Source organism: Folsomia candida, unplaced genomic scaffold (assembly GCF_002217175.1).
Source record: "Folsomia candida strain VU population unplaced genomic scaffold, ASM221717v1 Fcan01_Sc033, whole genome shotgun sequence".
In the NCBI taxonomy this organism is placed as follows: Eukaryota; Metazoa; Arthropoda; class Collembola; order Entomobryomorpha; family Isotomidae; genus Folsomia; species Folsomia candida.
The window spans coordinates 1,152,449-1,180,279 of NW_019091225.1; the positions used below are offsets into that span (position 1 = coordinate 1,152,449).

Consider the following 27,831-nt stretch of genomic DNA (forward strand, 5'->3'; position numbering starts at 1 on the left):
ATCTTTTTGCACTACAAATAAAATGAAAGCACTAAATGAAAGATTGGAATAATAAACTCACACATGCACAAAGTCCCAAAAAGACAATGTGGTTTGTTTGGTTGGTTGATACTCTTCTGTAATGTTTCCACCAAGGGAATATCCTGGGTACAACAACCACCAGACACAGGGGCACTGTTCTCTGTCTCTGTGCATTGTTCATTCAGCCTTATTTCCTGGAACGATGGTCTTTTTGCAATAAAATAGGCTTTGTTCTACATTCTTCTCGTCTTTGCCTTTCCCACTTTCACTTTCAGCCCAAAGAGAGAGGGAGACCAGGCCAGTAAAGACCTGCTGCATTCCAACCGAATTCATGGTTCCCAACAGGAAACGGATTTACCGTTCGTCCAGTCCATTCATGCGCCAAACTAATTATAAAAGGCCGATGCCCCACTAAACAAGGAGCAGTCTGCTCAAAGAAATTTAATTGGAATTGCTGCCTCAATTTTGATATTTCATCAAGTTTCTCAAAAGAAATTGTCTAGACTTTGTAATAATTTTTACGTAATGTAATGCATGTAAGTACGTCAGAGTTTTTTGATATATGCGTCGTTCACCCTTCTCCTTCAAAAAATTATGATAAGCTTCTTTATTCATTTCATCCCATACTTTTTTCCGACGACGGTTCAAACAAAAAGTAGGCATTATTTCCCCATCATCAAATAAAATCTCTGGACTGACGGGTACATAGCCAGATTTTATTTGGAAAGTTCCTCTCCGTTCTCCAAGAACTGTGGCATAGAGCACACATATCCAACTGGATAAGAGGATATATAGGGGAGGATACACATATATAGCTGGGTGGATCCTATGGTTAAATAGCAGCAGCAGCATCAGCCAACCTCATGAAAATCATGAAAGGGAAGAGGAAGAAACAAAGACGGAGAAAGTGAAAGGTTGACTTTCTCGACTCATCATCATCCTTGTTGCAAGTATCTCAAAGAAGGCTCTCTCGAAATTTTAATTTCTTTCTCTCTCTCTTTCCGTCCTCCGTGTATGTGGCTGGTTTTGGGTTTGGTTGGCTTTTGTAGAGGAGCTATTCTCATCTTGTCATTCACGTTACGGGTGATATGATAAGCTCGACTTCAAAGCAAACTTGTTGTTCGCTACGATGGGATCATGATGATGATGTCGTCTAAGCCAAAAGTGGAAACTGAGCGTGACCACAAACAAGGACGTCATGTGACAAGGCCAGGTTGACGACGACGAACAATTCCACAGGAAGGAGAGTTCAAAATTGAACCACGTTTCACATTACTTACCTTTGAAATCTCATCTTCATTTGCCTACTTATGTACTTTTCTCCTCCCTTTATGATTATTACTCCTCTGACTGATGCATAGACTTCTCGGTGTGGTGGGCGAGTTTCATTCGCTCTTGTGTTTGTACCATGTATAAAACGTGCATAGTTTCAACTTTCACTTGACTTTCATCGTCGTCATTGAATAATTTTCACCTAATTCGACTTCTCATCTCGTCAAAATGAGAGCAAAATAGTTATTTTGGCTTCTCTTTCTCTCCTAATGAGATGGATTGTTTATGTATGCCTGCAAGTTATCCGTACACAATTGAACACGTATTATTATTATTCTCTCTCCAATTTATTACTCATCATCATCACCACCATTTCTTAAGTGTGTATTATAAAATCTGTATAATTTTCATAAATTACATTCACAACATAAAGAGGAATCAATGGTGTATAATTTCAATGCAATCAAGCCCCCTTGTACGCGACGCTGCAATTGATGCCCATATGTGTGTCCATATTTAACAATGAATCATGAATGGCTGACTGGATTGGCAAGCTTGATTGGGAGAAGTAAGTAAATTAAGTAATAAATTAAATTTTCTCGTTGCTGCAAAATCCAATTACAAGTCTGGGAATTGATTGATATCGGGATATAATTATTTCACATGGTTGGTTATTTTGTGTAAATATGTACGTATGAAAATCAAATCACAGCATATACAAGCTGTACAAACTACTCGTCCATAAGTATAACTTATTACGGATTTAGTAGCATTATTAGTGTAATTATTATGCCTACGTATTAATTTGCCTCCAGCTCATTTGGAAACTTATTTACTTAACGAGGTCTCGCACAATCGAGACGGGATTAAAATATCTTTTATGTATCAATCAGCCGACGATCAGGTACTCAAATTGGTGAAAGTTTCTGACTACTAATTTATTTATTGTAAATTAGTGAGAATTTTTGCATTTGATTCACCCACTCGTTACAACTATTTAGAAGAGAGCACCTTCATTATATCCACTCCTTTGATATCGTAATCTTACAGTAATCTCGAAAAGTGAGCTGGTTACGAGGACACAAAAATGAGAGAGCATGTGTAATCCATACTTTATTTAAACCTATGATTTATGTACCATTTTTATCATAAATGTCCAAAACAGCTCATCAAAATCGGTATATGTGGAAGATGTATATATACTTTTTTGCACAAGCTGTGATTGCCAATGTTGCGCTATACTCTTATATATTATTACTTTTACTACGTAATATCATCATATCAATAAACGAATCATGTCAAGTTAGTGTGCAAGTCGACTGGAAAAAAGTTTGGCTTGCTCGACGAAAGGAGAATGCATTTACTTTTTTGTGCTTTTTTCCGCCCCTGCTTTCCCCACTCATGATGATGTTTCAGGATTCGGCACTTTTTCCATACTTGTGGTTGCGTAATGTTCGCTATTACTGCCAATAGTTGTGCCACCAATAGTGGAAGCTTCTAATTTGACAACTTTCCCAGGGAACACGGCCCCCTCCTTCGTGCTTTTGGCAAGGGTGTCATCCTTCCCAATTTTGGACACGACGGTAATGTCAACTGCAGCACATTTTACTTCAGAGCTACCAGACCCTGACTCTGACACTATTTTGGCTGCTACCTCCCTGCTCTTGGACTTACTCGCGCTATTCAAACTTGTTGACGACGACGAAGCTTTGGATAACTTTTTTGACATGGATGCAGATGTGGAGGGTCCGCCTTCTCCAACCAGGCCAGATTCCGCCGTATCGAAACTCACATGGGCCCCGCTGCTGCTCGTACTGCTCGAACTCAGCATGGGATTCAACTTTCTCGTCCGTTTATTCGAGCTACCGGATGGACCAGTGTTTGTCGTAGTCGCAAAATTGTTGGTTTCCGCTAAAGACGAAGAATTTGGTGGTAACTTGCCTTCTTCGGCAGCAGGCTTGCCACTTTTATGGACTGTGGGCAAAATTACGGACGCAAGGCTTGAGCTGGAGCATGGGTCTTTCTTCAAAGATTTATTTGTAGATTGACCACCACGACTACTGCTGCTGCTCTCAACAGTACCATCACCACCACCACCACCGATGGGAATTGACGACAACGACGACCTTCCTACTTCCGATGCAGCAGTAACATCCGTGATGGTGGTAGTGCCTTGTGTTGGTGTTGCGCTAATTAAATTTGAATTTGACGAAGGACTTGTAATGCCACTAGTGCTACTTTTATTATTCGAAGCTGTAGATGCTCCTGCTGCGGAGGAAGTTCCAGGTTTGTTCGGTGGTTGATGTACTAGTGGTTGCTGGTTTTGCAGGATTGAAGCAAAGTCTTTAGAGACATCAACTTTTAATCCTTTGGTCGCGTTGGGAGTAGAGGCGGCGGAAGACTGGGGCTGAGATTGTATGGAATTATTAATGCTCGTCGTCGTGTTATTGAGCATTCCTTTCCCCGACTTCACCGTGGGGTAGATGGGTCTGTGATTGGGCAGAATAACCATTAAAAAATTGAGTCTGCATCAAATTATCCCTCCACCCCACCCATGAATCCATGCATGCATAACTACGTGCATACGTACCTATAGAGGACGATCGACTCTCCAGATTCCGACGTCCCATCGTAAACTTGACCAAGGAGAAACTCAGGGCCAATGTACATCCCTCCCTCGGCATGGTCGCAGGCCACCTCTGAAATAACAATGAGTGGAATAAATTAGGGTGCGTCTTCTCCCAACAAAAGTTCTTAAGTAGGAAAAAAAAAGAAAGTGAAAACGGTTTATCCGATTCAAATTCTCAACCAAACTTTGTTGCGTGACGGTTCCATTCAGAATTTTAAATTAAAAATTCTTCCCAAAAAAGAATGTGTATCGAATAAGTCACGCGGCGGTTATCTTTTTTTCTAATTCCAAACCAAACTCTCCTTTTCCCAAAGAATTCTCATGATGATGAAAGTTTCCTTCTCCACACACATTACCCATTCTTCGCCAAGTTGTATGCAGTCATGCATAATTGAAAAGTGAAAGCTGTTTTCATAAATTAATATAAAAATCGTAAAAACGGATACCCTATATTTTTTCAAGGTAGATATGTTCCTACACAAGATTTGTTTGTTTTGTGCATTTTTTGTCAAAGTCTTTTTTTAGGATTTATGAAATGCCTATGCACAAAGTTCAAAGTTATGTATAATTTATCAACTTGCACACAAAAAACGGGGGGTGCAAGAAGAAGAACGGAGTGGGACATGCATGGCAGATTACAGAAAAGTAAACTTTTTTCTTCCTCTGAGCAAAAGAAGAAGGCCAAGCACGAAAGAAATATTACATCACATCCGTTTTTTTTTGTTGGGGAACTTGACAAAGAAAAATGTAACCCTTGAAGAGAGAGACTTGACTTTTCTACACACGCGAGGCTAGAACGGCGTCCTCCTACGTACATATTCCCACCGGCCTAGTTTGAAGGACAACTTACTCAAATTTTGTACCGATTTGTATTCACTTTATGGAAATTAATCAAGTTATGCGGTTGAGTCAAATTGATGTCGTGTAAAATTACATGTGCCGCTTTCTAACTGGAGGAAAGTGTATGTAGGAAAATCTAGTAAAGTGCTTAAAAGGTGAAAGCACAGGAAAACAGGAATTGGGATGTTAAACTAGTTATAGGTTTGGTTCAATTGAATCACGAATGGAAAGTGGTGCACTAAAAATAATCAAATTTCCACTAATGTTCACATCGAGTAACCACGAAATTCGGGGTCTTTATCAAGGTTGTTTTTTTAGCGAGAAAGGTGACAAAACGTGTCGTACATGGATTCACATGCATATAGCCTTGAATTTCGAAGGGAATACAACACTCACTCAGACTGAATTGAATATTTGTGATATAACATTTGACATTTCATGAATCACCAATGCTATCAATCCCAATGGAACACAGACACGTATTATTATTCATCCTTTGTTCTTTTTCTCTCGACTCACCGTAAGTGATGATAGGCGTTTGGTTGGAATTGGGAATTCGAAACGGCACGGTTGCAATCGTGATGGGAAAGTGCATGTGGAGGTCTGCAAGGGAAAAATCATGTAAAATACATAAGTAGATACGTACATACATGTCACTCTTGACTGGTCTGAATAAAAATAAGCTCTTCGTTCCTACCTTCTCCGGACTTTTCCAGCTCGACGTTCACCTGTCAAGAGGACAAACAAAGGGACACGAATAAGCAAGAGTGATGAACAAGGAAGGAAAACACAATGTCTATTCATCCATATTCACAATCAACGATGACATACACGCTTCTCCACACTTCACTTTCTCCATCATTCTTTTCCTCAGTTCACGTAACAATATGATATGGCGAAAAACTTGTTATGTATCTAAATACAATTTAGTTTCGAATCACTGAACCAAACTTGGTCGTCTACTTATTTATGAAAAGGTCATGCCATTTCCTCTCAATAAATGAAGTAAGCTGGAAAGATGAAATGAAATAGAGATGAAAAGTGAAATTGAAACAAAGCGAGTAAACACAACAGAGAGAGAGAGACAAACAATGCCAAGGAAAACTTGAGATTTGATGGAAAGAGAAAGGTTTCACAAACGAGTCGAATGTCGCTCTCTCTCCATCCAAATTCGGGTTTAATAACATGTCGCCAAGAATCAAGTCAAATGTTGATTTTGTTCTCATTATTCTATATTCCGTCGTCTCTTCGGCCGACTATGAGTCAAATAAGTAATTAAACCCCGTCATTTGCGTCGTGATATACACAAAACGAAACAAAGAGCTCCTTTTCTATGTAACTGTGTACATATTGATGGTAAGTTATTCAGGTTTAATTTATGGGAAAGCAAGTCTGGCTAACAGACAATTAACCAACGAAACTCGCTACCCACGCTGACTGAGAATAGTGTAAATTTCACATTGTTGGTTGGAGGGATTAACCTCATTCAGTGAAAGCACACTGGGCTAGTTGTGCATGGTCATGAAAATCTCGTGTGGGTGGGGGGCGATGAATAGGTGAGAGTAATAGTAACTAGACAAGTAGTAAATATACACCGTCTGCCAGACCTTTATCGTCTTTAGCACATCGTAAAATTCTTAAATACGATGACACCAGACTCGAAATCGAATCAAACTTTCGTAATAATCGACGTCAGTCAAAAAACATTAGGACCAACATATGGCTGTCTGTCTGTGAGACCAAAAATATGAATTAAGCCAGTCAGTCAAGTAGTGGACTTCGTCAGATAAAACTATTTATAGCTCCTCCCTGCTAAATACATATTTATTTACAAGGTCGCCATTAAAATTCTTGCGGTGCTTTCACCACATCCAATTTCGCCAAGTATGTTAACTAGCCGGAGCAGGAGAGTAATAAGACTTGGACTCGGCTAACAACCAAGTTAATTATTCTTGAGGGAAAAATTCTAAAAGCTTGTCAAAGAAAGTCGTGCCCACATTAGGATGCAGACCAGCCAGCCGCTACCTGTCATTGTAGACGCACCGTCTACATCTACACTTAACTCCTCAGTCTCCTCCACTTTCCTCGGAGATATAAAAAGAGAAAATTTAGCTGAATCCGTGTTCGTCAAAGTTAAGTCAAACTTATTCTCGTCAAATAGGACGAGGTTGACATTAGCATTTGCATCGAGCTACTTACTCGACAGGATTAGAAATAATTTATGTGTAGAAAACCTGATAAATTTTTTACCCTCGTAAAACAAGCACCTTGTGAAATATTTGAGCAATACATAATTTTAATATGATGCAATACCTTCAAGACGTAGTAGATTTGGATAAGGCGACAGACGCCGAGCATTGTGGGAGGCATCGTGGGGACGACCAAGTTCTGCTGCGAATCCCATTTTATCCTCGATCTGGGTGCGACCGGGGCACCGCGATACTCGAGAATCGTGTTGGACCCTTCCTTCTCCACGCCAAGGACTCCTCGGTCGATGTAGTACTCCAAATACTGAAAAAATAAGAATTTTTGAAAAATTGCAAAAATGATCCAAAACCCAATCACAATTCCAGCAAGGGATTTTACTACCAATATTACAATAAGGTAAGTGGACTACTACATAACTCTGGCACTAGCAATTTTACAATGCCCAATAATCTCACTTAACTGCATATCTATCCCTCAAGTTTTAAAGTACACATTCGTCATATCCTCGTCAGTTACTTAAGCGATATTAAAATCCTACGCCCCACCAATTGCGCAACTAGTTAGTACTCCATGGACTGGAGAAATGTGGGCCATTACTGCTTTTCTTTCTTTCCAGTGAAACTTTTGGATGGAGAAAGACATAAAAGCTATCAAAATACGGCTCGCTCCTTGTTCACTGAACTCGCATTCCGATATTATTATTATTAGATTCCATTCGTCGCATTGAACTTGAACTAACGGCTGTGTTTCAAACGTACGTATGTACATATGCCCAAGACGATATTATTATATGTTGTATGTGAGGAGCATGAAGAGGAAATAATGGTGGTCGTTCTGCCCGAGCTGCACAAGGATGAAGGTAATCGCACCCCCCTCCTCGGACTTAAATGAGACGTTTTATTTCACTTTTATGTGATCATGTGAGAACATTCCGAGAAACAGAATGGATTCTACTTTTCAAAGTTTGCAGAAACAATTCCCCCATTTGTTTCAGTAGTGATGTCATCATTTCAGTTTACGGATGCGCCATGTAGGTACACGGTTTCAACGAGATTTCCTCCCATTTTTTATTACCACGGTCAAGGACGACGAGGTATTAAGTTCGGACATTTTAAGGAATATGTACGACTAAAAAGTATCTATGCCCGGATTAAATCCTTAAAATATTTCGGTTACCTGCACCAGGCGTAGCTTGAGGCGAACTTCCTCCTCACTCTGGTTATCAATGTCGGCCCGGACACGTAAACTCTCACCGCAAACGTAGGCCGACCTTTCTAAATCCGTTTTGAGCGAGACTTTCCCACTCTCGCAGCACAGGCAGCATCTTCTCCGCCGGGTTTCTCCTCTCGTTGGGCGCTACAAGAATTAAATATTAATTTTAAGTCGGATCGTTTTGTAATGTAAGTGGCATTGCGAAATGGGGGAAGAAATCGTGACAGGTAACTCCAGGTGGGAAACTATTGCCTTATACACATCCCCTTTTGTCATCCATATCTTTTGTCATTTTGTGAAAAGCGACACAAAACTTCCTGCTGGGAATTTCTGTCATCCTTTCTCTGACTTTGACAGCTATATGTATGTAACTAAACATCTCCGAGTCAAAAAGATACGTGTTTTCTTTTCTTACTCAATCTCCACTGCTGTTCGCCTTGTCTGCCGGAAGGGGGGAACAGTTGTGTGAATTGTCGTTTAAAAAAATAAAGTAAAGTGCATTGTCTGTAAGAATAACAGTTTTCAAGTTTTGATAAGGTCGCTTTTTCTCTCGAGAATGTGTGACCCAACAGTCTTCATTTCTAGGAAATCAATTTTCACCCAGCCATTATTATTACTGCCACCTTTCTCGACTATCTCTCTCTCTCTCCTTTCAAAATAGTGGTATGCCTGCCTGACACCAAAACCAATTCTGTAGAGAAACCATCAAATCAAACTGCGATCCATCCTCAGAAACAGCAGTAGCACTTTAATTCTCAACCAGACCATGGATAAAAGTGTGTCTCTACTTTTTTTTATACCCGTTTGACTGACTGTTCGTCTATATGGCGTCATTCTGGATGATGACGAGCTATACAAACTTTGCGAAGTGGATACAGAATCGCTGTCCAGCGGTGGGATATAATAGTTGATGGGTGAAAGTATGAAAGTCAGTCATGGGTGGGTAATTCTTAGTGAGGGGAAGAGGTCAGCGGAGAGAAAGAGAGAGTGGAATCTGGGCTGATGGAAGTGAAAGCCATCGGATAACTAAAACTTGGAGAGATTACGCAAGGAGTAGATGGACTGGAGGGACTTGATCACTTGCATGAGCTTTTAGCCTTACAATCCCTTTCTCCTACTTTTTCTCCCTCAATCACAATATTGGTTTGGTTGTCACTCTCCTTTTCCTCTTTGTTTTTCCTCCATTCTTTCCCCCCTTCTATGACATTTGTCTCGAGAGGATGTTTTATTTTTTGTGGGAAAAAATATTCTCATCCTGATCCTCTCACAATCTCGGTTTCGTAAGAATTTCTCAAGAAATAAAGACAAATTGTGGCGAGAATTTTTGATCGAAAAATATGTACTTAAAATCGATCAGATTCGATTACAGGCAGATATTTTGTTAGCTGTTCGAGTCATCTCGTAATTAATGAAGTCATTATTGCGATAATATTCTCACAAATGTGAAAGTCCTCACTACTCGACGATGGACCAATAAGTTGTGACCAAACTCCTGAAATAGAACGAATGGACAAAGTCACCAGCACTATTACCCAATGTCCGGTTGGGTGGGCAGTTGAATCACCAATAATTTTGACAAGATAAGAGTTTTCTCCTCCACCGCACTAAACTAAACCATCCAAACATGCATGAACAAATGCATGCAGGGAACCACACACAGTTTACTTGAGAAACCTCGAAGAAAGAAGTACATTTAGTTGAAAAAAGTACATTGAGTTCGACCCTCCAAGCAAAACAAGTGCAGCCAAGTCACGTCAGCAGTTTGGTTAAAATATATCACCGGACAGAAGCATTTGCCCGGACCAACAACTCGCAGTCCGTTCTATTTCTCAATCGCCGAGAAATTGAGTTTGAACAAAGAACAACTTTTCAAAACTCAACGACCCAAAGAAAGACGACGACAACGATTTGCTCGAGTGAGCACGACGTGTTCATCATCATCTCACAATTCTCGAATAATGACGACTACTTCTCTTTAAGTGGCAGTTTGTTGCTCATTTTTTAAACGAATGTTATCTCGGAATTACATACATCTTGTCAAAAATGACGCAATTTCTATCCATCATTATTCTCTTTATAATATAACTGAATGTGAATTTAGGGTTGCGAGTAGTTTAGAAACTTTGCACCCAGCTCCAGTTCCAGGCAAATGGAATGGAATGAGATGAAATGGAATTGGAGCTGAACGACGAGAGAGAAGTGTTGACTGAAATGAAGTATAACTTGCTTTCTCCTTGGGACGAAGTGGTGGTATCACACACAGGCCAGGATATGTCCCATCCTTGATGATGATGATGAACTGAACATAATGGGATGCAACCCAACCAGTAAAGCAAACTCAGTAACTCAAGTTCTACTCCTTTTCTCCATGAATCCAATTGAATGTGGGGAGAAAGTGAAAGTTGATTGTTGAACCCGGACGAGATTCGCACTGAAAATGGGAAGACCGATCGTGGTCAGAGGAGCGGAAAGGATGGAGGATCGAACAAAAGATAAATTGGCAATTTTCATCACATCCATCATGTCTAATTAATTAACTTGTTATTTATATATATTGGAAGAGAGAGTGCGAGGAAGGAATGCAGCTCACAGGCTGAGAAATTCCTCCACTTGGACTTGGACTGGAATCAGTCAGGAATTCTGCTGCTGCTGCTATGATTAATCATCCGACCAGCAGTTTGGAATGGGACGAAATTAAATTGGGAGGGACAGAAGGCGGAGAGAGAGAGATCGGCTGTAGAGAATCGTCACTACATATCTACGCTAAAATTAGAGGACATAATTTCTACGGGTGAGTATTAGCATGTTTCGAATCGTTGTAATTTCGTTCTGCCTCTTGACCAACTTTGTCCTGCGTTGTCTGTCTCCTGACCAAGACAAAGTACCCATCGAGAAATCGAGTTTGACGCAAATCTGTACCTTTGCAAGGACCAATTAGTTACACAAGTTGCTAAATGAACGTGAGAAACCAGTAGTCCCACCAGCTAAGTTCCATTCCAAATGAGAAAATTTATACGTAGTCGTCCTCCGATTCTCTGTCTGGCTTACCAAGTAATCCATGCAGTCAAGATGAGGCCCAATGACCGTAAAATACTTCATTCCCTGAGGTGGGGAAGCGTAGGGAATGTCCACCGTGACCTGAAATGACACAAGAGACAAATTCAGCAAACCGCAGCCCAATCAACTAGATAACCACACGCAGAGGGACCAAATACATAGTCCTCGAGGATCGATCCTACATTAATTACATACATAGAGCTCAACCTTGATGGGAAAACTTTAAAAAGTGCGACGTAGATTTTATATAATTCGACAATCTAATTAAGACCGTGGCGCAGGAGAATATTCTGGCGACGTCATCATCACATAACTGCCACATAAATTTGATATATCGTCAGGCCTTATTGGCACCCACTTTCTCCAACTACATAATTGTCACTCTTGCAGTAAGCCAACTGGATCCCTTCCTCCGTGTCGTCAATACTTACTTTCGTCGTCCTCCTCGTACAATAGTTAATGATGACAAAACAGAATTAGTTCAAGAATTGATGACGCTCGTGATGATGCCCTCTCACATTTACGGGAGTCAAGTATCTGCTGTACTCTAATGACTTCTTAGAAGAAAGGGTCCGACAAATTAGCACTAACGAGGCCAAAAATTGTTCCAGAAATCTCATTGACGAACACGGATGTTTAAAAGTTTGGGCAAACTTGCGTTTTCAGTTGGATCGAATTTTCCCTCATTAATTCTATCCTTCGCATTGTGTGTGCAATTTATCTAGTCTAACAGGAAATTCGTAGGATATACATACATATGCAAATTTTTGCTTTTATAAATACCTCATTTTTCATGGGATACAACTATTTCCGGATAAAAATCTTGGGAAACTTTCAACATGTTTGCGTATAGGAACATATCTGTCGAGATGGGGTTGGATATTTATTCGAGATTTGTTTACCTAGAGGGATTGAAAAGCGGTAATCTTGCCAGAATGGTGGGAACGATAATATTCAGTCAGAGTGCTGTGTGCTGGCGTAGATTAGGTGATGAATTGGCACCCCGGTACAATGCGGAATGGAGAATTATACCAAAAACCACTTACTTTGAGGTAGTAGCGGATTGTGCCTGCTCGAGATTCGAACGAACATGGGAGCGAACTTTCCGGAATTTGGAAACGGAACGGAAATTGGTGCGTTCCTCGGGGTAGAATTGGGACATTTCCTTCTCCTTTCTCTGAAAGATAACAACCAAACAAAATAAATAATCAACATGAAGAGCAAACATTTCGAGAAAATATTCACATTTGATTTTCAACCATTTTCAAACCCGAATCGCAGTATTTATGTATGCAAAATGTGTCTGGTTGGAGTTGATCTAAAAAATGTATCAGCAAATCCCAGGTGAATAAATAAATAGTGTTGGAGAGAAAAAATGCAGAAAATATAAAAATACCTGCTAAGAAAACAGCTACAAATTCCGGTATTTGCAAATTCTGGTGCAAATACCCAGAATTTTTCTCCAAGTGGAGATAATAATAATAAAAAGATGGCTATTTACGCTCCCTCTCATCACGCCATCTTATCTCGCTCCTCTATTTTATCCCCGTAAGAAGAAGAAGGACAGGATGCATTTAGGAGGGTTTTATACTTGAATAAAAAGAATGGCTGGTTTCTACTACCTCCGTTTGTACTAAAAGTGGTTCGACTACTTGGACTATGCATCTAAATGGTATGCCACACATTTCTGGTAACCATTTCAGACGACACCCACCCTTCTTCCTCCCGACTGGGTGGGTGGGATTTGTCTACACGCCAACCATTAGAATACATCAAGTAAGTAAGTAAATGATTCCCCTTAGTTTAGGACTTTCTCCTCGACATTATCCAAATGTGATGCGAATTTAATTCACATGGCCAACCGAGTGGAAAACAGATGAGTTCATAGTTGCATTCATTATTAGATTTGCATTCGAAAACTGATTCCGTTTGTTTAAGAGACATTTCTATTCCGGATAATAATATTCTGTTGTCTCATAACTTTATTGAATTTGGTTGCGTTTGTTGATCACTTTCACTTTAGGAAGGAGAGAGCGGATGACATAACAGACTTCCTGTCCTAATCGTGGGGAGTGTATTATGTAAATGAGGACGTGGAGAAATTTGGCAAGGAACTTATATCCTTAAACTTGTGTACATTTCCAGATTCACTTAAAAAATTATAGGTATTCCCAACGGCTTCTACATAAGAACATATTTCCTTCGGCATATATAGTCAACCAACTGTGCAACATTCCAACAACTTGTTTCTTCCTCCTTTCCGTCCCACCACCTCCTCCATCACGTAGGAATTAAACTACTGATTGTGCGTTTTAATCTGCATAATTAGTTTTTAATCTGTTAATGGAGCCATTTGTGCTGCTAAACGCTACCACTTACGGCGCTGTGCATATGATCGTGATAAATTAGGTGGAATAAATCAGCCTAATTACTAACTATACATATTCGTATTTTTGTGTGTGGGTGAAAGTTTGCGAAATTTCGTCTACACTTCCTCCATCTTATTATGGGCAAGATGACGCTATGTAAGTAATCCCTGCTGGTGCTGCTGCCTGGCTCAATTTTGTAACACAAGGCAACTTACATACTTCACAGGAAGAGAAAGTTATTCGGTTGGGATATGCGGGTAATCTTCTCCAGTTATGATGGCTGGAGGCGAGATCATTCCATCGCTCAGGCAGATAGATAGACATGCCTATTGCTAAATACGTACATTGGAATGTTAGCTAAGTAGTTCCGAAACCTGGCTACGTGCATATCTTGTGATGAATATGTACATTTCTGTATTACAGACGCGTGCTCGAATTAATATGAAAGCAAATTATACCTGTCTGTCTATGTGTACCGTATAAATAAAATACTGCGTCGCCTCCATCACGGGTTATTATGCTCAATAACTAATTCAAACAGTAGTTAAGAGCTTCACGTTATGCAACATGTTTACCTGTGTTACATAAACTTGCACAAATTGAATATTTACACTAGAAAATTATGTGTATTTCTCACCTTTTCCCCAAATCACGCAACGATCGTCGATGAAATATTGGTCATCTTTTACCGTCCTCCGGTCCCCACTTACCATCACTTTCCACTCCGTGTGTGCCTTGCCACGTAAAAGGACGCGTATTGCTGATGGGAAATAAAAGAGAACAAAACTTATTTTTTTATATACAATATTTTGGAAACTTCTAAAAATTATGCGGTGTTAAAAAAGATGGAATTTTTTGTCCAAAGCACGAATTACATAACGAAGACGTGGGAATTTCCATTACGAATTCAATTTCGCATCATCCCATCAACTTGAAAGATGAAGAAAATATTCTCCCCCAATTTTTTTATAGACTTGATCCGAATTGGTAAAGTTTGCAAGATATCATTTCTTCATCCCAGCCCGCAGCGGTGATGATGATCAATTCGCTTATTTGTGGAAATGGAAATACTAAGCTTTCCTTTCGTTTCGCAAAATATTTGTTGAAAGTGAAATCGAGACATGCCAAGAACAAACAACAAGTAGATTTGTGCCTGGAAAAACAGCGCCTAATCTGTGCACATTCACCGTACTGCATGCAATATTCATTGTTTCATTCACCCATTCATTCATACATCCGTCCAGACAGTCGTGCTTATAATAAGTAAAGTTGCCATTGGGGAATTTATTCTGGGTCGTCGTCGCCGCCGTCTTCTTCTTGCATCGCATCACATTCATGCCTACGCAAAGTTTGCAGACTGGAACGCTAAACCTACTTACGTGTCCATCCACACAGGTCTTGAACCTTTCTCTCAAGAGAGAATAGCTTGGGATCATAAAAGATGAGACGGCAAGAGGAGTGAGAGAAAGTGGAGGTGGAGGGTTTTGCGAAAAAAAATAAGCGAAATACGATCCACTCACTTACTCTCGGAGGAAAAAAGAAAGGATATTTTGTATACAAGAAATATCGAGAAGGTAAAAGTTATTTATTCCGACTTAAACAATTGACTCCTGCCCTTACTCACCTTTAACTTTAAAATTCTCCGAAGTATCTAACACCACAACGCCCGACATAGTTTCTCCGGCATAATACATCTCTTTCTCGAGGCGAATGTCGAACTCCCTGATGTAATCCATCTTCCTTACTGTGCCTCACAGATGATATTCTTCTCTTCGTTTTGTTCTCTGTTGTTTGGGTTATTTGGATCAAATATCACTTCTTTCCTCTTCTCCAAGCCAAATTGGACGGGTAGAAGGGCAGCGAAAGCAATAATGTGAGAAGATATCTTGTTTCACTCATCACCTCACTTTTTTTCTCGGGTGGAGATGGGTAGATTTTTTCACTCGACTTTCACTCACTCACTCAAGACCACAAAATTTGATAAGTTTCTTTTCTTCTGACTGAAGTCGAGTGATGGTCAAAAATTGCCTTCTTTTCAGCACCTTTTTTTACTTTTCAATCTCTTTTGTGGTTGTTTACCCACCGTACAGGATTTCTGGACTTGATAGTTATTCAACACTACCACTTGAAAGAGAGTGAATTTAGGTCTTTCTAACTGACAGAGTCTGAGAGATGGAAAAAAAGTGACCTTACTTATTTATTTATTTTATTCTCTTGTATTCCTCCCCGAAAAAAAATAGAAAAAGTGTTTGTTGTTCCGTTCCGTTCTCGGTCCAGGTTTCTCCTATTGTTGGCAGACTTTACGGTCAGTAATAATTCGTCATCTGACTAGAATTCAATTTATTACTCTGTCCCGAACAATACAGTACATTGATAAGGTGAAGGTTGAAAAATAACGACGGATTTGGTTGAGTAATCCAATAAATAACACGGTTTTGTAAAGTTTGTCAGAAAATAGGTCCTCCTTCTCGTCTCGTAACCTGAAATAAGACAAACAGATTTTTTTCTTACTCATGTTTACACTAGAAGTGAGGCACTTGCCAGAAAAAAAATTAAATCAAAGATTCCATCACTTCCTCCTACGATTCTTTAAAACAGGGATCTGAATCGGATTTTCGCGTTCGTTCTACTATGTCCCAAAAGTTGTTCTGTTTCCTGGAATAATTCATCTCTCTCTCTCGCTCTCCTGGTCTGACACTCATCTAATTTTACAAAAAGGAAAAGGTTGTTCTTCGCGAGAACAACCTTTCCCAACACAAATTGAATCATCCCAAGGAGAGGCAGAAACTGGCTGTCAAAATGAAAATCCTACTTGTATAACGGAGCTGAGAAGAGTGAGTGGCAGGAGGGAACAGGGTGCGTTATAGGACACAAGTCATCAATAAAACATCAGTTCTTCCGAACACCAGTGATTTTTTCGCTCGTCGTATCATTTGGGAAATCGTAAGTGTCATGCACCTACCGATTCGAAAAAAAAATCTGAGAGTGTCTCACTCAACTAGCTTCCAATGTATCACTTTGTGAGAACTTGTCGATTTTCGGGAGGGACAAGATTGCAGCAAAATGCAATATTACACCAGCACCCACCCACACTGCCCATTGTCCACTCCGGTGTGATGCATGGCGACAACATTGACAAAGGAGGAAACGAGGAAGGATAATCAGTCACTTCCCTCTCATTTCGAGAGAGGGTGAACAGAAAGCTTTCACAGAAAATGGAACAAAGTAAGTCTCACTAAATGATCCTACTACTACCAGGGAAATGACAAGTTTTGCTGTTTCGACAAATTTTGTCTACCATGATTTATTACATACTATAATGTCACAAACTCAACTCGTGGCCTCATCAAATGAATGAAATATACATGACGATATGAGGGGATAAAAGTGCAGAAATAGCGAGATGAGGAATGCATGAGCAATAAACCGAGTTTTAATGAGTGTAAATAAAATGTTTAAACTGGCTCGAATCCGACTCTCTCTCTGGTCTGGTCTCGTGCCCCCAAGGAGGACGAGCTGGCTGGATGGATGGATGGATGAGGAAATATAGCTCATAGTCGACGAGCCAAGCGAATCGATTTGTTAATGCCAACCAACATGAAGTCGCAATGCAGCAGATTTTCTGCACTACTTTGTCTCTCTGGGAGGTCGATTATAGGAAATATTTCTCATGTATGCACACACGATCGGGTCGGGATGCTTTAAATTGTAAATTGTTTTCTTTCCTTCCCCAGTTTATCAGTTTAAGGAGGAGGAGGAGGAGATGGCAGACTCAAGTTTGCATTTTATTTACACGGAAGAAGAACCGACCATCGGGGTTTCTGGTCTGGTCTGGTTTCCTATTTTTCTTTGGTTCATGCATTTTTCATGAGTTTCGTCCACCCACCACAAACTAAACCAGAACCCGTTACAAGTAACAAGTTCAAGAAGAAAGGAATATTCTGGAGCAAAATACGCACAATAATGGCAAGCAATCAGCGATTCGTTTCGTACATTTATATCGTGAAAATCCAATTGGTGCTGCTCTTGTTTTCTGACGACGACGACTACGATGATGATGTGGCTATAAACTGGGGCAACAAACAAACATGGTTACACACTTGGAGAAAATATCACGTTCGTCTAGCGTGTTTTCTTCCTTTCCGGGTAGTTTTGCATAGCTAGAATAACTCACAAGTGGTGGTAGTGGTGGTAAAAAAGTGAGGCATGTATGTAAATAGGTTCGGATATAAAAACCAGGTTGGCTGGTACAAAAATATGGTTTTATGACTGCATTTTTATGGTTGATGTCGCATGTCGGTGGGTTGATTTGAATGGTTAAGTAAGCCAGGCATGATATAAGAAAGACATGCGAAACACAGCCCAATCGGTCGTCTCGTACATATGTATGTTCGAGACGGCATGTCGTAGAAAATTCGTCGACAAGGAGGAAAGAAAAGCTCTCCACATTTTGCTGCTTCTCTCCTTCCTTTAAGTGAAATCTATACTTTTGCTTCAATCCTATGACGGCCCATTTGTTTGAGGGAATCAATGTTCGGCTGGAATGTACGCATCAATCTCCATCTTTAAGAAGATTGAACACATCCGTACAACTTTTTCAATTGAGGTTTCCTCATTTGTTCGTTCAATCAACTACTTCCGAGAGTTGGCCACTATTTTTTCCTTGTGGGAAACTAGCGCTATTTTATTCTTGTGGAGGATGTTCTCTCTCTGTATATTATACAATAAAATAACAGTGTGTCAGCACTTGTAAGTACATTCTGGTAAAAAACTTTGCACATAATTTTACTCATATCGTTGTGTTACATTATCGTCACACATGTCTTTACAGGCATTTAGAAAAGATGGAGATGAGTGGGATTTCCCGTTGAATGGAATTGTATACAGATTTTAGAGCTGAAAGTTACAACTAAAAGTGGATCACGTTAAGTACAAAACTTACATAGCACATGTGCATGTACATACATACATACCATACAGCCTTTCAATTTCAAGTCAACATTGCGACGAGAGGAAGCATGAGATTCTATATGTGTGTATCACATTGAAAAGTGCTCATCGTCACAGCCTGTGACGATGAGATTTTAAAAATTGATGACGCTACTCGTACATAATACGTGACACAGGCTACATAAACAAGTGGGCATACACATGTACATACCCTGGTGGGTCAAAAGTGTCCAGATGGGAAAACTGCGAGATTCTTCTCGTCCGACACGATGATTTTGATTTGATCTCGTAAATTTCACCAAAGAAAAGTTTCTGGCTGGAAAATTAACTCGAAATTATACACATCAACCCCGCCGTGGATAAAATTGATGGATAATAATTCCCCCCGAGAAAAGTGACTGCTTGGATTGCATAAGGCTTTTAATAATTCTATTATTAAAACTACTGAACGTCCCACGTAATAACTTTCGCTTCCTTTCATTACGCAACTGTCACAAAAATTTAGCCAGTTTATTACACACTTCCCTTGAAGAAGGAGATTATAGAATTTGCAAATTTATTATTAACCACTTTTCCCTTTAAGCCAGACGACGACTGGGAGAAAGTTTTCCCCACTTATCACTTTATTTCGTACTTATTACACTCTCCTTGAACTTCTCTCCACTGTTTACGAGCTGGGTAAAGTTGGGCAGAAATTGTGGACTCCGCGTTCCCCTTAAACTATTGACAACAAGGCCACCACCAAGCAAGAGTTAGTTAGTCAGTTGAGGGTTTATGTAGGCACTTGGACTGGGAGCCCTTAACGGACGACTCTTCGGTAACAGATGGTCTCGTTGTCCCGACCTGAACTAACTTCTCGTCGCCAGCAATCTAAAGGTAAACTATGACAGAGTTTTGGACATGGTTGACCGAGTGGGTGGCCGATGGCTATAACTTTTCCAGAAATTGTGTGTCCGTCCACACACAGTCCCATCTCTTTTTTTACGAGATGACAAGGTCACGCTCATCATCCAGCCAATTGCCTAAAAGTTGAGAAAGGTCGAAAAAATGTGCGTTTCATTCTCCTCTTTCTGTCCCCGAATTTAGACTCGACATTGAAACTACAAAACTTTTTGACGGCGATACGACCATCGCAAAGCAGACAACGACACTTTGATTTTGAATCTGCAACCAGAAAACTTTTTCACAAATGGAAATCATCATGGTTGAAGAAAGACGGAGGAGAAAGTAGTAAAGAAACTTTCTCTAAATGACAGCTCGATCTTCTTCTTCTTCTCCGTCGCTACTCGTATAAAGTTTGGGATGAATTAATAGCATGATAATAATGCCTCTTAATTCCAACTCTGGCAGTGTAGTGACGTGATAAATGGGTCCATTAGTGAGCCACCAGCCATGGAGCAGTTCCCATTTTATCCTGCCTCAAATTTGCACGAGAAGTAGCTGCAAAATAAGATATTCTTCGCCCCTGCTGTCACACAAATTCTCGTCTTCCGCCGATATAATAATGTGCATCAACCTTGAGCAGGATGCAAAAGGAAGGTGGTGTTTTGTCCCCTTGAACTGACTCCGCTCTTAATCATGCCCACCCTCTCCAGTTGAGTTAGAGTATCCACTCAGCCTCAAAGTTACCTCTGAATCTTGAGGACAATAAATAAATCGGGGCGGGCTGTAGTATCACGGCCACGCACAAACTCAACCACTTCAACTTGTCCTGGAAAAGAAGAAGTTATCCAGGCTTTTCGACGCTTTTCGATTCGCCAGAAAAAAAAGTCGACGTGTAAATTTCATAAATCAGATTGAAATATACAAGAAGCGAGGAGGGTGAAATGTGTCGCTATATGTTCTACTTCTGGAGGAGATGGGTGGGTGTGACCTGCGGCATTTGTGCTTCACTTGAACTAATAAAATTGAGCATGTTGGGCGTCAACGCCGAGTTCCCAACAGAACTCTGTAATCCAGCATATCTTCATCGTCCATAAAATATATTAACCATAGTACATTTTCAATTTCGACGTTTAACTCCTACCACAAAGTTGATGCACTGTTAATTGACTCGCAAAAGTGCACTTTCTCATCCATCATCATCATAAATACCAATTCACAAAACTTTGAAGAAAAATGATGGCATTTGATTTCAAAAGTGAGCCGTACAAGTTGATGATGGAGGAACATTCTTCACGTCTTCCGCCAATACTTTATGTTCCAGAAAGGAAATAAATATTCACGGAATTTCCATATCAAAGCTTATTTTAATCTGATCGTATTCAAAGCCTGCCCTCGAGTTGAAAGACGAAGTCTCAAAATGAATGCTACATCGAATACGGGTTAGAGATGCAAAGAAAACTGAGGAGTTTTGGATTAAATGCACAAAAAACATTTTATTTTATGCCGAGTTAAAACGTTGCCATCGGAGGGAATGAAATGGACCAAATTCCCGGAAGGAAGGAACGAAACTTTGGCTGACTTTACTATTTTTGTAATAATTCTGGAATCGAAGGCGGAGGAATGAATGAGAAGAATGAGAACACCTACACTTTCACCGAAAATACGTACGTATGAACCCGTCGTCGTCAGCTCGAGATTAGAATTGTGGGACAAGTTTTAAGCAAAAATTCAATTTGACATTGTGTTTCTCGCCTCGAGGTTTCTTACTTTGAGAGAAAGTTGGAGCTCTCTTATTACACGAAGGAAACCGTGTCAATGGTTCTTCTCTATGTACATTTTGGTCTATAGCTTTTGTTGTTATACAACTTTATGACATGACCAACTTTGCAATAAGATGCATGGCTTTGTGTCTCCCAGCAGTATTAACGTCTCCCTCGTTTTAAGTAAGGAAGGGATTAATTTCGACTCTAATTTAAAGTCTATATATGAGAGATCCCAGACACGATTTCTGCACTTTTACTACCCGGAAATTTTATGGGTAGGCTAAAATTCATGACATGCCCAAGAACAAGGTCTGCTTTACATATCTATCTACTTTTACTTGCGGTTTTGTTACATGCTATATATTTATTTTCTCGACTTGTTCATGACCTTGAGGGGCTTACACTTTCATTCCAACCATGCAAACCACTACTTATTTAATAAATATTTGCAAATATAATTGTAATAATTGCACACTAAAATGTAATAAAGACTGACTCGCAAAAATGAGCGAATGAGCGAGTGAAAAGCAAAATCAACCTGTAACGTGGTGAGTACGTGTACCATGTAATCAGCAGTAACAGGCGGATTGCGTGTATATATGGAAAAACTATGTATGCATAACCTGTCATACATCCATCAAGTCCAAAAAGTCCCATTTGCATTCGTCGTTCCTCTCTTAACAATTTTTCAAAAAAGTCTCTACACCCGAATCACAAAGGTAGCCTAACCTTGATTACCTTTTTCTCACCAGCACCACCACTCCCACACCCACCTACTGCGAGACACATGCAACGTAATGCAACCCGCGTTATGGCTGTAATTTGTATTCCAACAACAATTCCTCCATAGGTGAAAGGCACGAAGACTTTCTCTCTGAAGGGTCATAAATTCAAAGCCAAAAAGAAAAAGAAACGTTACAACGGAGGGACAAAAATGCTGAGAAATGATGTAACAAATCCAGTCCTGCTGCAAAACATGCCAACACATCCTCCTCTTCCTCGAGAAAAAAAGAAAGAAATGGAAAACTGTAAAGGTGATATTGCTCCATGAAATGCTTCCTGAATACAAACAACGGTTAATTTCACACCGTCAACATTTCCCTTCACATGTACTCATGTCTGCTCTGTCGTATTTCTGCCGAAATTTTTTTTGAAGTGCAGAAACACCACACTTTCCCACAGCTTGATTTCACTACAGGGCTGGCTGCCCGTGTAGATTGTTTCTTTATGGGGCGATTGGATGGATGATGGGTACCTACATGTGTAGGATAAATATCAGTGGCTGCGGAAGCTGGGGGGACATCTGGGACGTAATTATTGTAGGATATGGGAGGGAGGGGTTTGCATAACATGAGCAGATGATCGGGACATCGAATACCCGTGGGGACATTGTCCCTCTGTTCCGCGGCCACTGATGGATATGGATACATCCAATTTTTCGCAAGTCACCCAACAACAAAGGCACGGAGAAAGCTAAGACATTCAAACCCTGGGAACGTACCGTGTTACATGGAACATGCATTAGATGTTGTCTCGACTTGTTTTTATTATTTCTTTAAAAACTCCTCGTTTCTTCACAGTTTACAGGAGACGACAGCAAGGAAAAAACACCATCCGACTGAACTGAATACTGAAGAGGAAGGAAACTGTATGAATGTAGCAACAGTAATGTGATGCTCGAGTACAGACCGTACCAATTTTTAAGCCATAATTGCTCTCCATGTGATGTGATATGTGTGCAAGATTGAGGAACAAATCCTAGTCGTCACAAAACTGTTCATTTCTTTCCAACAAAGTAATGACTGCTTCCTTCCCGTGGTTTGCTGCTTGGTTTCCTCATGTAGCAGGCAGTAAAACGAAACAAATTATATTTTACAGGACAAATCCATCCCATAAGTTGAAAAGGCTAGTTATTTACGAAGCGAGACGAGAATTTGGTAGAGAGAGAGAGAAGAAGAAAATATCTGTGGTTTATGGGATCCGAGAGGTTTGGGAGGTCCAAATAGTTCGTGAAATGAGGCATAAATCTGCAGTTTATATCACTTCAAAATTTCAGGTTATGCAATTATTACGAAATAAAATTTGGAAAAGTATTGAAAAACTTGTTTTAGTAGGAAATGCATAATTCACGAAATGCTTTGACTCTTGGTTAAGACATCGTTTTACCCCGTTTTACACACACATTGCTCAAAAATCCGCTGTCCAAAGGGTGAGCTGAACGGTGGTCAAATCATTGGAGGACGAAAGGTCGTAAAAGTAACATATTTCAAAGGAGAGAAGAGCGAGAAAAAATATTCCGTGCAACGGAAATGACTTATGAAATTTATGGCCTATAAGATACCAGCAGCCCCATCACGGAAAGCATCATTCTCCCCACTCGCACACACGCGGTTGTTATCTAACCATTGCCAGAGAGAGAGAGAGATGCGACGCAATCATGATGCTACAAAAACTGGTGAAAGTTTCTGAACGATGGCAATTATGAAAAAAATAAGCACAGCGGCAGCACTACACCCATCAATTTTTTGTACCTAATACTTTCTCCACACAATTTTCGGACTCTACTTTACTGACAGTCGTTACCATTTTGACAAAAAAAGTGAAGAAATCATTTTTAATTGCAAACACTCATACCGCAAATGTCTAAGTTTTTCACTTGGACAAAATGAAGCCAAAATCGAAACTAAAACCGATACATTTTGTTTCTGTAAATGCGAAACAAGTGCAAATAATCTGCACGACTAAACTTGAAAGTTTTCTCGTTACGATATGTTCATGTACATGTACGTACATCTGCCAGTTTAGTAGCTAAGATAAGATCTCTTTGTTACGCGGTTGGTATCGAACAAATCAAAACTTTTGTTCTAACTTGTACACATTTCCCTTCATGATTATGTCCTTCTTTGGCATGGCTTCTTTCCACGTGTGGTTGGCGATTGTGGCATCGCAAAATAAGACACATATTTCGAGATTGCCCAAATTTCCTTCATCAAATGCATACTACAAGATAAGTTGTAGAGATTATTTAAGTATTGTGTGTATGTAATAGTAGTGGACAAAAAAATGTAGAATTCATCCTCTTATTGCCTTCAAGATTTAAGATGCCACATTTCTGAGCGAGCAGATTGTCAAACGACAATTTTCCCCGTAAAGTGCATAATGTGAGCTCGAAATCGCATGTGAAAAGGAAACGAAGACAATCACACGACTTTCCTTTTCGAGCTCTCCAGTCTCACATATTTGTCAGAGTCGTCTCTCTCCTTGGGAAACTTTCTCCTCTTTGTGAAACCATCCGTGGGGAGGAATTCAACCCGTTTGACTTCAACTTAATAAGAATGAACTCCTCTTCAGATTTCAATATCGGGCCACACACATTATTTGATTTTTCCCCCGTCTCCTCGAGTATCATCGTCATATTAGCAATAGAAAGAGTGGGATAAAAACGTCAAATGAACAGTTAAGTTGGGTTACATATGTTCCTCATATTTTTGTCAAAATGTTTCCAATCTCATGCATACGTAAAAAACTGAAGATCAGTCAGTCAGGTGCAGACTATTTTTAGAAATTCATTAAGAATCGGGAGAAAGTTATGTAAGAAGAAAGTTGTTGACTATTTTTGGTCTGATAAAGATCTCGCATGGTTTTAATCCCAAGTCCTCATCAAATACGTATGTCTGAAAATGAGACAAATTCCATATCCACTCGACTGCACAAATTCGACAGGATTGATCACTGCGGGAGGATGGGGATTTTTATTTCAGGATTTTTTTTATATATTTCAATTCAAATCCCTGCGGAGAACGTGGCCAGTTTTTATGGCCGTGTATGAATGAATCTGGTTCCATCCGGTAAAAATCTGGTTTCTGGCCAAGATAGGAAGTGGTCATATTTCGTATAACGGACCCTGCTGCTGCTGCTGCCTCGTCTTAACGGGTTACTCATCCCCCAAATCTTACTTAGTTTCACTCTCCAGGACTCGGGCCACCCGTAATAATTGAACTCTTGGAAGTGAGCCATGACCTCCAAGCTTACGTAGCTCGTGGGAGCCCTGTACGGCGTTCCTGTCAATATGGGAATTTGGTCGGTGTCATGTCGGCTGATCCGTTTCCTGCCCAGCTTAATCCACTCCAACGGACGAGACGAAGGACTAATCCCTCTTTTAGCGAGAAATTCCTTATCTTCGTCGTGCTTCCAATGTTCCAATACATTCTCTAAATTTCAATTAAGCGTCAATCCACGCTTAATTAGGGAGATGAGTTGATCCCGTCTTTCTACATGGGAAGCTTAAAGCTCGGCTTATCCAACCATGTTCGCAGGGTATTGTTTTAGTTGGGTCTTTCAATCAAAATTAAGCCACTTCTGACCCAAGATGGGCAGGACAGGTGCATTGCATACATTTGTAAATACGGAGAGAAATCTCGGAATTTCGATCAGCTAAAGCTGGAGTAAAAGCATGCACAGATTTGTTGGATTTAATTATTCGTTGGGCGAAATTAACGAATAATAATTTGTCGAATAATAATTTGTAGTACGATAAAAGAAAAGAAGGGACCTGGAAATACAGCATGACTTCACAAATCACAGCAAATACTTTATCGACGTAATAGTCTAACATTTGTGTAATTTAACTTTGCCATAATATTTTATAAATTATTGATAATTTGCCAATTTGTGCTGATACGTCCATTTATTTCGTCTCATTTACGTAATTACTTGCCCCAGATATGTATATATATCAATCCCATTTTAATTCTGGATAGAAAAACGGACATACTGTATAATTCAATCATCGGAGCCTTATTGTGTGCAAGGAATCTAATAACAATCCCAACAAAGATATGTATGGACTATTATCCACCTGCCAATTTGCTTTATTGTTGCCAATTCCTCTCCCAATTTTGGCAAGGATCCGACCCACCATCGAATCTGTTGGATCGGATAACAGTCCTTTGGAATTTATGTATGTATTAGAAACCTAATTTACAATCAGTAATTTGCTTCAATTACGTGATGTAAAGCCTGTAATTTTTTTATTCTGGTGGGTTTTTAACTTTGATGAGAAACTAATGAAAAGCATGAACGAATACAATTATTCTACACTATTTTTACCTTATTGTTCCTATTCGCTTCCTTAAATGTCACATTTCCGTTCGTCTCAGGATTCTCAGAATTTTTGGGGCATTTTTAGAAAAACTTTAGAAACACAGTCATTTTACCACTCTTGGCACAACTGTCACCAAAAGTGCAGCGTTTTCAATGCCTCCCGAATCAAACGTCCCCTTCAATTTGAATCCTTTACAAAATTCCGACTTATTCAACCGACTCAAAGCAAGACGCGTCTCTTCTCCCTTCTTTGAAAGGAAGACTGTGTAAACAAAAGTTGCAATGCAGTTACAAATTTTGCCAATTTACATCCAAAGTTCGCAACCTTAGTTATTTTATCAAACACTTGTCACCTCAGCAGAATTATTATTTCGGCGGAGAGAGAGAGAGAAGAAATGACTCAGCTTGCTAACGAGGAGCCGACACGAAGAAAGACTGATCTCCTGGAAAACACAACCGTGCTCACTTTCTCGGTGAGAAGAATGTATATGCAAATAGACCAAGTAGTGAAACCTGGCTTTAGTTAAGATCTTTTGCCCAACTTTGTAAATTAACGGTGAGAAAGCCTCAGATTTGAGGAGAGCAGACTTTGTACAACAATGGGTGAAAGCAAGTAGGTAAAGGAACGAGAGAGAGAGACACGTTGTAGACCAACCGAGTTATCAACTTAAACTGAAGAAAAGCACGCTTTCTCTCCGGAGGAAAAGAGCGAGTCCAATTCCGCGAGAATGTTGTTAGCATGCCAGTTGGGTCTCCTTCTGGCTGGTGAGACTGCTACTCCAAAATCCACCAACCGACCAACGCGAAGGAACCACTTGAGCCCTCTTCTTCTCAGGAATATTCGATGGCGACGATCAAGAATGCAACAGAACGACGCAAGTGTGCTCCCTTGACTTTTAGCCTTATAAATTTTCCTCCAAGAGGCAAATTGGACCGGAGAAGAATGGAGGATTGCGTTAGACTTTCACTCATTGCAACACAATATTTAAACATGGATTGCATTACATGCATGCACTAACTCCCATGGCGGTGGCAGTGACACGGAATTGCGAAACAGGGCGACAAATGCTGCGCGTGCATTATAATCCCGAAGGTTGCCCAGAAGAAAGTGAATTATGCTCCGTATTCATCAATTTTGAGTGACGGCAGACTTTTTGCGTAACATATTTTCGACGCGTGGAGCTTATTTGAGTGTTGAAAATAGATCCAGTCAGTCATTACGGGTGAAATTTGTGACAGTAATGAAGATACGATCAGATGAGATGGATCCTGCTCTACTTACTTAACTAACTGATCCATCCTTCGGGAACAAATTAGGTAACTCTGAGCACAAGCTCAAATCTTTCCACAGAATTTATTAAGTCAAACCCGACCAAACTTTTAATGAGATTAGCAAATTCGGTGAGTAAAATGGGCAGAATTTTTGGCACATACACACACATTCGGCTTCGTTAAAAGTGCAATGTTCAAAGGTACCCACAGAGAGAGACCACCAACGATCCAATTATAGAGTCACGTGGGC

At 40.0% G+C, this 27,831-nt stretch overlaps 1 protein-coding gene across 1 annotated transcript; it reads right to left on the reverse strand.

The window, feature by feature from the left end:
- Positions 1–1,618: 1,618 nt before the first annotated feature.
- On the reverse strand, positions 1,619–26,962 carry LOC110860689 (uncharacterized serine-rich protein C215.13). Its single transcript, XM_022109780.2, has 11 exons — positions 26,316–26,962; positions 15,233–16,088; positions 14,246–14,368; positions 12,286–12,416; positions 11,231–11,320; positions 8,147–8,326; positions 7,076–7,273; positions 5,460–5,490; positions 5,282–5,365; positions 3,884–3,992; positions 1,619–3,782 (listed from the first exon to the last, which is right to left on the reverse strand). The coding sequence occupies exons 2-11, from the start codon at positions 15,342–15,344 to the stop codon at positions 2,693–2,695; spliced, it is 2,148 nt and encodes a 715-aa protein (XP_021965472.1). The 5' UTR covers positions 15,345–16,088; positions 26,316–26,962; the 3' UTR covers positions 1,619–2,692.
- Positions 26,963–27,831: the final 869 nt, after the last annotated feature.